Here is a 10,731-nt window from a genome sequence, read left to right as displayed (position 1 = left end):
AATCAGACTCCGACCTCTCCACAATGGGCAAGACCAGAGCGCTGTCTAAGGACATCAGGGACAAAATTATAGACTTGTACAAGGCTGGGATGGGCTACAGGACAATAGACAAGCAGCTTGGTAAGAAGGCAACAACTGTTGGTGCAATTATTAGAAAATGGAAGAAGTTCAAGATAACAGTCAATCTCCCTCGGTCTGGGGCTCCATGCAAGATCTCACCTCGTGGAGCCTCAATGATCATGAGAAAGGTGAGGGATCAGCCCAGAACTACACAGTAGGACCTGGTCAATGACCTGAAGAGAGCTGGGACCACAGTATCAAAGAAAACCATAACTAACACACTACGCCGTCATGGATTAAAATCCTGCAGCGCACGCAAGGTCCCCCTACTCAAGCCAGCACATGTCCAGGCCCGTCTGAAGTTTGACAATGACCATCTGGATGATCCAGTGGAGGAATGGGAGAATGTCATGTGGTCTGATGAGACCAAAATGGAGCTTTTTGGTTTAAACTCCACTCACCGTGTTTGGAGGAAGAAGAAGGATGAGTAAAACCCCAAGAACACCATCCCAACCGTGAAGCATGGAGGTGGAAACATCATTATTTGGGGATGCTTTTCTGCAAAGGGGACAGGACGACTGCACCGTATTGAGGGGAGGATGGATGGGGCCATGTATCGCGAGATCTTGGCCAACAACCTCCTTCCCTCAACAAGAGCATTGAAGATGGGGCGTGGCTGGGTCTTCCAGCATGACAATGACCCGAAACACACAGCCAGGGCAACTAAAGGCCCAGAGTCACACCTTGACGTTTTAGCCAACGTATGCCGATTTTTGAAATTTTTTTCTAAAACGCTGGCACACGTTGAATACGTTATGGGTAAGTTTTGATAACATTGAGAGCACGCTGAAAAACACTGCCATACGTCGTTGTACGCTGGCTTTAAACGTTGTACTTTTCGGTTGTCCTCAAATTTTTGCATGCTTGAAATTTCACGACGTATGCCGGCGTATGACTCACACGTTCCGCTACGCTGGCCACAAGTTGTATGCACGGTCTGCTATAGTTGACAGACGTCAACACATGCTACTTGTAAGTTAATCATAAGTTGAGACACGCCGAGGTAATGTTTAGCGTACCCGAAACTTATTTCTAACCTATAATTAACGTGTTGTTGGCACGTTACGCGATCGTTGCCACACGTCGACAGACGTTACTTTTAAGTTACTCATAGGCTGAAAGACGTCGGTATAATGGATCGTCCTTGCGTCAGCGTCCACGGCCACGGCCAGGACACTTATTTACAGCATTCTTCAAACTTTTCTTCGGCATGACGAGGATGTTCACACTTCGATGTCTAGCTTGGCTATGATTCCAATTGTCCATCGGCAGCGTCTATTTAAAATAGTCGAGTTTGAGCGTTTTAACACGTTCAGAAGAAACGCTTCAAATTTCCAAACCCCAGCATCAAAAAACAAAGGCGAGTGACAGCAATTTAAATCGTTCATTGTAAACAATGAAAATAGTTGAGTGGTACCGTTTAAAAGTCGTTGAGTGTAAAAAAAATCCAATTGTTGAGCGCAAGCGTCTACTTTCAATAGTGGGGTTTGAGCGATTTAGCACGTTCAATAGAAACGATTAAAATTTCCGAGCGCCAGCATCAAAAAACAAAGGCGAGTGACAGCAATTTAAATCGTTCATTGTAAACAATGAAAATAGTTGAGTGGTACCGTTTAAAAGTCGTTGAGTGTAAAAAAAATCCAATTGTTGAGCGCAAGCGTCTACTTTCAATAGTGGGGTTTGAGCGATTTAGCACGTTCAATAGAAACGATTAAAATTTCCGAGCGCCAGCGTCAAAAAACAAAGGCGAGTGACAGCAATTTAAATCGTTCATTGTAAATAATGAAAATAGTTGAGTGGTACCGTTTAAAAGTCGTTGAATGTGAAAAAAAATCCAATTGTTGAGCGCAAGCGTCTACTTTCAATAGTGGAGATGCAGCCATTTAAATTGTTGAGTGGCAGCCTATGAATAGCAAACCCCACGTCACCGGCAAAGATAAACTGCCGCACGATATGGATAAGTTAGGCTATCGTTGGGCATAGTTTGTGAACACCGGCTACACGATAATTATTCGTTGGTATACCGTATCTATAAGTTATCGAAGCGCTCTATGCACATTATTAGTTCATTGTGCATTTGTCCAACCCGTTATGAATAGATCTAAATCGTAAAAACAAGCTATAGCTCATTGTTGAAAAAGCCCCATAAAAAATTAGCCGCGAAGAACTTCGAACAATGGTGCAAAGATGTCTCCTACCCGTGGACATGCGGACGCAAGGAGGATCCATCATAACCCACACCCTCCCCTCAAACTCACCTACTACTGCCAACATGGACATCGACTCAAAAAGGACTCGAAAACACTGTTGGGTTCCCCTTTTATGAACACCATTTTTATATACCAATTCCCAAAATCGCTGGGAACACGTCTTTATATGGCAGTTGTAAGTTAGAAACACGTTCATTTATTTTTTTTGTCGATTGGAATACGTCTACATACGTCAATGTGTGTTGGGACTACGTAAAGAATTGGTTCAAAGCACGTCAAACATAAGTTAGAAATAAGTTTCGCATAAAAAAGACATTACCGCGACGTGTTTCGACTTATGAGTAGCTTATAAGTAGCCTTTGTGGACGTGTGTAAGCGTCCGCATATCGTGTGTACAACTTATCCCTATCGCATGCGGAACGTGTGTCATACGCCAAGTACGTCGTAAAATTTTGAACATGTTTAAAGTTTCTTGACGTACTCTACTTACTACGACGTATGATAGCGTACTTTAGCGTTCTACTCACGTATACCAAACTTACTCATACCGTATTTGACGTGCCTCAACGTTTTAGACACATTTTTCTTAGGTCGGCATCCGCTGGCAAGATCGCCAAGGTGTGACTGCGATGTTGACACTTCCATTTCTACGGCAGTTATGATTCGAATCGTTGTGCGTCAGCCTTTTAATAGGCTACGTCACGACATCGTCGGCGATGCGTGCAACGCGCTATGCCTAAGTTAGACTATCGTTGGGCATCGGTTGTGTAGGCCGACAACAGGTTCAGCATTCGTTGGTATAAGTTATCTATAACACAACGAAACGTTCTGTGTCCGTTACTAATGCATTATACATAAGACCAAGTCGCTATGAATACGTCCGAATCTTTAAAAAAAAACATCAAAAGTTCAACGTAAGCCAGCGTTTTACATAAATTTTAATACGTTGCCATCGCTGGCTAAAACGTCAAGGTGTGACTGGGCCTTAATGAGTGGCTCCGTAAGAAGCATCCCAAGGCTCTGGAGTGGCCTAGCCATTCTCCAGACCTGAACCCAATAGAACATCTTGGGAAGGAGCTGAAAGTCTGTGTTGCCCAGCGACAGCTCTGAAACCTGAAGGATCTGGAGAAGATCTGTATGGAGGAGTGGGCCAAAATCCCTGCTGCAGTCTGTGCAAACCTGGTTAAGAACTACAGGAAACATCTGATCTCTGTAATTGCAAACAAAGGTTTCTGTACCAAATATTAAGTTCTGTTTTTCTGATGTATCAAATACTTATTTCATGCAATAAAATGCAAATTAATTATTTTAAAATCATACAATGTGATTTTCAGGATTTTTGTTTTAGATTCCATCTTTCACAGTTGAAGTGTACCTATGATAAAAATTACAGACCTCTACGTGCTTTGTAAGTGGGAAAACCTGCAAAATCGGCAGTGTATCAAATACTTGTTCTCCCCACTGTACATACGTGCATACATCCAGATTTAACCTTAAAAATATCACAGAAGCTGGCAAAATTAAGTGTAATGACCAAGTATAGATTCACATGAATGAATGTCTAATTTGAGGTGTACAGAGTGTGATGAGAAGACACACACACGAATAATAAAGAAGAACCGCACTGACAATTTTGACACCATCCCCGGGAATATTACCTCAAACGAATGACAACTGGAGGTAGTCCGGGATTCGGTGATTATCCTGAAAAGATCCATCGGAACAAAACTCTGAGGACAACAAAGTTAAACAGCTTGGTCCATGAACTGTGATCCTTTACCGAAGCGAAGGTGGATACTTTGTGTCCTGGGAGGACTTCGTTCCATCTCCTCAAACTCAAACGGAGATTGCACTTACACACTCGCACACTCAATGATGTCGATGGAGACCATTTTGTTTTGCTGTTTGTCTATCGAGAATGAAATCCAGTACCTCCTTTGTTCAATAATGGTCATCATGCCTTCTTTGTAGTTGATGTCGATGATCGAACTTTGATTTGAGTACCACGGTCTCTTTCAGAATCTCCTGCTTTTCTGGGTTTTTTTTTCTTTTGGTTTTCTCTACAGGAGCAAGACTCGTGCATGAAAGAGCAAGATATATATATATATATATATATATATATATATATATATATATATATATATATATATATATATATATATATATATATATATATATATATATATATATATATATATATATATATATATATATATATAATGACAGTGGGACGAACAGGAAAAAGGAGAGGAGGAAACGCTGAATCTAGCAAATAAGGAAATATTACGTATCACTGTATCAGACCTGAGTCTGATGATGCACACTTTCTTGCAGAGGCCTGGAGAGTTAGGCCAGACACATGATCACCAATTCAACACAGGATGATATGGATAAAGAAATGGGAATGGGTTACAAACACAACTTACAACAGTATTGTTGCAAATTCGCGCCCGCCGGCGTGCGAACGGCGCCCGCCGGCGTGCGAACGGCCGCGTCACTCGAATCGCGACCGCATCGCCCACCGGACGGACAATTCAGTCGTGACCCTCCGGGATCTATCGCCCGGAGCCAGTCACGGGTGGGCCTTTCGACCTCACCACAATCGTGCCAATCGGCCACCCGCGTAGGATAAGGTTGTTCGCCAAACTCGACCTACCTAAGTACCCACGCGGATGGTAAACTGGGCGATCGTACTTCGCCGCAGGTCGACTCCGGACACGATCCGCTTAAGCGGTCTGTTCCGTGCTACAGTGATAACCGAGCGGTGTTATCGTCGGCCTCGACTGTTCCGATTAATTACCGAGCGTATTAAGCCCACTACGAACCCTTTACGTGAAGCAGGATGGAGGGTCAATAAAGAAAAAACGAAGCGAAACGGTAAAACAGTTCACACAAAGCACATTTATTTCCCGGCACACGGAAAGCACACATATACAGCCAAACAGTCAAAATGCACATATAGCAACAACGACGCAGAGTTACTATCGACTACGCGCACACACGGCAACACCTATACAGTTCTACTTTACAGACGGTGCCAACACACATTTACTCAAAAGCAAAGGAAAGAAGCCACCCTCATAGACAAGGGGGCAGACGGGCCTGTAGGCCAATATGCGCGCGTGACCTGAAGAAGCGGCCAGGCCCGCAAGACCGGAGGGGGGTCCTACCCGCGTCCTCGTGACGCGTTGGCGGACGAGCCGCAGATGTGGCCGCGTGGCTGTGCCACGACTCCGTCCTCCTTGGCGGGTTTCGTTGGCACGACATTTGGAGTGGGGTGGGAACGGGGCCCCCTTGTTGCACTATCTCAGCATGGGGGAAAGGGGGAATTGTTGATGCCCTGGGGGAGGGAGAATGGCTGGCTGGCTGGCTTGGATCCCGTGATGAGCGATCTCACACCGCGACCTCGTCGCCGACCGCCGTCCTTCTCGCCTCGGACCCGAGCTCCTTTGCCTCTTCCCGCAACTCTTCTCAGCCGCCTCCAGAACCCAACTCGATGACACACCGATGACTTCGCCACTCGACTCGCTCTCCACCCCACTCGACTCTCTGCCACACCGATGAATCGACTCTCCACCCGACTCGACTCCTCTCTACCCGACTCGACTCTCTCCCTGATTCGCCTTGCGCTCGCCATTTTATAGGCCGGCAGGAGAAAACAATATGCAAATATCCGGATCAGGATGACCTCGGGGGCGGAGCCACTCTCGCCAATTGGATGGAGGAGAAGTGGGCGTGAACCTCTCCTGATCCTAGAATTTGCATATATCGATTTCACACAGACGCGCCTGGAGGCGGGGCTAAGCCGCTCCGCGCTTGCTCATTGGACGGAGGGGAAGTGGGCGTGTAGCGTTTCTGATCCGAATTTTCCTTGCAAAAGCTGCCATTTGCACTCGCGGCTCGGTGCGTATCGCTGAACCGGCCCAAGACAGCCCGACGCTCAGTGTTCACAGGTGGTGCGGGAATGGCTGTAGAAGGAGAGAGGTGAGGGTGGTGGAGGGTTTTCGGTGGTGGTTTGATGGTTATGGTGCTGTTTGGGAATGGCGGTGATGCGATGTTTGCGGGATTGAGTTGTGAAGGTAAAGGTCGTGGCTGTTGGCGTTGTTGTTGTTGTCTGAGGGTTGGAGCGTGGTTGTAGTTGGTGACGATGGCTGGCGTGGTGGTTAAGGTGGTTGTTGTGTGATGGCAGTTGAGACGTGGTTGGTTCAAAATACAGATAGAACAGAAAAAATGGCCATCTCAAAGCGTCGCAGCCCGAATGAATCACATAAATTCCCTCTTGACACGGGTTTGGGCTAACTACACATGTACTTAAGAGATATCTCACCTACGGGTCCTCAATGGTGGTTTGCGAATTTCCACAGCCGTAACAGTATTAAAAATAAAACAAAGACAGGACAGATCCATTGTGGGAATGTGAACTTTGAGCTTCCACGAAGCAGGTAAAAGCCAATGTCCACCAATGCTTGGACCCATCACCGGAAGAGCTATACAGTACTTATAATTGCAAAATGGTGTAATTGTCATTGTTTGTACATCGAGGTCATGATGAAGCCGATCACACACACTGTAGGTAACACACGTGCTACTTCCATGTCAGCAAGGGAAATTTATTTTTACTTGTCGGTTCACTAATCTCCCTGTCCACCAGTTGTGTCACAGAAAAATAAAGATTACGTGTATCCTGCAGTAGGATGGTTTTTTTGGATGTTATAGTTCTGATATTTTCTTTTGAGGACAGTTTATTCAAAAAATTACATCATCTGTTAAAATAATGAAGAGGTGCCAGTTGGTATCAAATGAGATTTGCATTACATGTTACACACCCTTCTTGACATGCACCAGGTAGCATTCAAGAACTGAAATTTCTGTTCCATCTCAGTCAGACCTAATGGGATCTGATTCGTTGCTCTCGTGCCACATAAGAGTAAATATTTGCGTAGAGGTCAACGGCAGAAAGCTCCACTTTTGGCAGTTTTGATGGATGGCCATTTATCCAGATTAAGTTGCCACACCAAATATGGAAAATAATAAAAGGTGTATGTTTCTTTTCTCTTCATTCTTTTTCAGGAGTACACAATCGATATCTTCTTCTCACAGACATGGTATGACAGCCGCCTGAGGTTCAATGGCTCGATGACCATGCTGCGGCTCAACAGTAACATGGTCGGAAAAATTTGGATTCCTGACACGTTCTTCAGGAATTCTAAGGAGGCCGATGCACACTGGATCACAACACCTAATCAGTTGTTGCGCATATGGAATGATGGAAAGGTTCTGTACACACTCAGGTGGGTTGCATTGTGGACCCTTGGTGGCCTTTAGTTGTGCTTGTGCTGTTGGCTGTGATATAAATTGCAAGAGACTGGTTTTGTGTTGCAAGTGTAGGGTGAGTTGGTTTAACATGACAGACAAGGAATGGAATGGAAGGTGAGGGGTGTGGGGTTGTGATAGTTGGGGATGCAAGGAGAGAACTTTACGGTGAAATTTGATGGAATTATTTGGAAGTAAAGCAGATTGATGGAGTAAATTCCAATAAAGAAACAGAGAGCTTGGTCTGATATAAGGTGGGGAGTTTATTTTTAGTTATAGAGTGGATGTTGCTTGGAATAGTGAACCAGGAAATATATAGAACGGTGAATTGCTTGGTGAGTATGTGGCAGCAGCAAAAATAAAGTTTTGGTCCCGGGTATATTTGTGTCTTACTTTCTGTACATAACTTGTCCTATCTCAGTCATTGAATGTACTCGCTATAGAAATGCGATGTATGTTGCTCTCCATTCAAACGAGCTCGCAGGACAGATTGCGTGGGCAGAGAGTGCCTTTTCTTACATTTGTATATCCTTGTAAATCCATGAATGGCTAAGGTTGGTTAAGCTACGATGCCCTTTAAAGATGTCAAGCTTTAGTTTGGTTATCTTCTCCATACTGCAGGTTGACCATCGTTGCAGAGTGCCAACTCCAGCTACACAACTTCCCAATGGATGAACACGCCTGCCCCCTAGAGTTTTCAAGCTGTATGTGACCAATCGCTGCTCCGCCCTCTACTGCTTCACTCCACAGCTCCATTCCTCCTCCATCTCCCACATGTGTAAACCCAATCTTACCTACCCTTTCATTACAGCATTACATAACATTTCTCAAAAACTTCAGCCATTGTTTCTTGACGTCCTCGTTAATTTGATCCCGATCCTGCATCTCCCGCTGAACTTTTCACCTTGCACGAATTATTGCATCTTGCTACTGATAGAAAGGATAAAGGTTAGATCATGGTCATTTTTGCTGAAGAAGTTTGACAGTGTTTCAGTTTATTACCTCTGCCACCGAAGGTGAAGGAGGTTATGTTTTTACCCCTTTCTGTCTGTTTGTTTGTGTGCACGATATCTCAAAAAGTTTTGGACAGATCCGGATGAAATTTTGTGGACACGTTGGGTGTGTGACAAGAACAAACTGATTAGATTTCGGTGAAGATCTGGATCCAGATCCGACCACGAGAAGTTTTTTTTTTAAAGTGATTCTTCACCATTGAGAGATTGGGCTACACTAAATTATCACATGATATCTCAAAGTTGTGGATGGATTCAGATGAAACTTGGTGGACAGGTTGGGTGTGTGGTTAGGACGAATTGATTTGATTTTGGTGAAGATCTGAATCCGGATCTGGATACAAGAGTTGTTTAATTTTTAAAGTGATTCTTCACCGTTGAGAGATAGGGCCAAAACCAATATAGTACTATACAGCATGATATTTCAAAAATGTAATGGGCCCGATATGTTCTCGTGGATCAGTGCATTACGTGGTAGAGGTATGCGCTCTACCGAGTGCCCTTCTAGTTCAACTTGCTTTTTGTCAACTCACTATTTTCAAACTCGTCATTTTTGAACGCATCATAATCTGTTTCTCACTTTGTAGGAAAGATTGTAACCAATTTCTAATTAATTCCTTTGTATTACGTTGATGACTAACTTGTAAGGTTGACTCCATCAGCTACCACTGAACTCTTCTTTCATTGCCAAGTGTCTGAATTTGTTTTCTTTCTCAAACTTAAGTCTTCAACGCATCCATCCAGATTCCCACCTTGTATCCCCTTTTAATGTGACAGACATGTATTTGTGGTACTGCACAGGGACGTGTCTGCTTTTGGACCTAGCTCATCACTAATGACTAATGGAGACGTGTGGAAGCAGTGAAAATGTTCGTTGCAAGAATGTGAGACTTTAAAAACCATCTAATGAAGGCCCTTTCCCGAGTATTCAAGCAAGGCCTCTAAATATTCTATTCTTTCACCTCTTTACTGTGATGGTCTTCTAAATTTGACACTAAATCCACCACAAATCCATTCCAAGCTTTTGATATCAAAACTTGCAGCAGATAATAAAGTTTTAGCTTGGCTCTCTCACTAGGATAGGAATAAGTAAAATACCACTTGCAAAATCTTCCCATTACAAAAACACGTAATGATTTTGTAAACATTTATCCGATCTCACTTCTGCAAACCCAAAAATAGTGACGTCAATGGAATGCCATCACAAAAATTACAACTATCTTCTGTTTTGACCCTGTAACTCAAAGTCCCCACCCCCTCGGACATGAACCGGGGGTCAAATCCCCCCAAAAATCTTTACATATTTCATGTGCCCCCCAATCTTGATTGAATATAAAAAGTTTTATTAAAAAACGTTTTCAAATGTGGCTGTAATTGCATCGCTTTTTTTATTTGACCTTTTGACCGCTTTTGACAATACCTTTCAACAGTACTAAAATTGGTACTGTTCTCACACATTCTTGCCATGAGGTGATCATAACTACCAAGTTTGAATTTCTGCACAACCATTTAGGAGGAGATGGTGTGTCAGACAGAGACAGATGGAGCCAATTACAATATCCCCTCTTTAAAAAAAAATATATTTTTTTAAGTGTGTTGCTAATGACCCTTTTGTGACTACAGAATATTAACCATCATGCCCTTTTGTTATTTCATTATTGCATTTTACTGACTGCCTTTCCCTATTATGTAGCCAAAATGAGATATTCCCTTTTAGATGAACTTTTGCCCTTGTGGTGAAATGGTGAAGAACAAGTACTCTGTGATGATCCTTTTTTTATTTTTTATTTTAATGAATGATTCAATCCTTTGACATGTCCTTACCATATCCCTTCTAATCGTGAGAAACATGCACCTCCTCTTGTATTTCTCATCACTCGTGAAATTTGGTTTGTTCTTTTATGCACTGAAACCCCAACAAGGTTTTTCATATGTAGGGGGTCCTCGAATTATGAACGCGTTGCGTTCCGAACAATCATTGTGAAGTCACATGTTTGTAAGTCGGAACTCAACTTCCCATAGACTGTTATAAATTGTGGTTCGGTTCTACAACCAAGCCAAGACAGCCTATTTAA

The 10,731-nt window shown here is 43.5% G+C and overlaps 1 protein-coding gene across 1 annotated transcript in view; it reads left to right on the top strand.

Moving 5' to 3' along the window:
- The window catches only part of LOC147010950 (gamma-aminobutyric acid receptor subunit gamma-2-like), a 101,894-nt gene that overhangs the window by 32,232 nt on the left and 58,931 nt on the right, over positions 1-10,731 (top strand). Inside the window, exons 4-5 of the mRNA XM_085860340.1 lie at positions 7,401-7,621; positions 8,265-8,347. Of these exons, the coding sequence (XP_085716466.1) occupies positions 7,401-7,621; positions 8,265-8,347 (304 nt within the window). The remainder of the gene's footprint in view (positions 1-7,400; positions 7,622-8,264; positions 8,348-10,731) is intronic.

Source organism: Eptatretus burgeri, chromosome 16 (assembly GCF_056783735.1).
Source record: "Eptatretus burgeri isolate ZD-2024b chromosome 16, Ebu_testis_v1, whole genome shotgun sequence".
NCBI classification, from domain to species: domain Eukaryota; kingdom Metazoa; phylum Chordata; class Myxini; order Myxiniformes; family Myxinidae; genus Eptatretus; species Eptatretus burgeri.
This window is presented reverse-complemented; position numbering and strand designations above follow the sequence as displayed.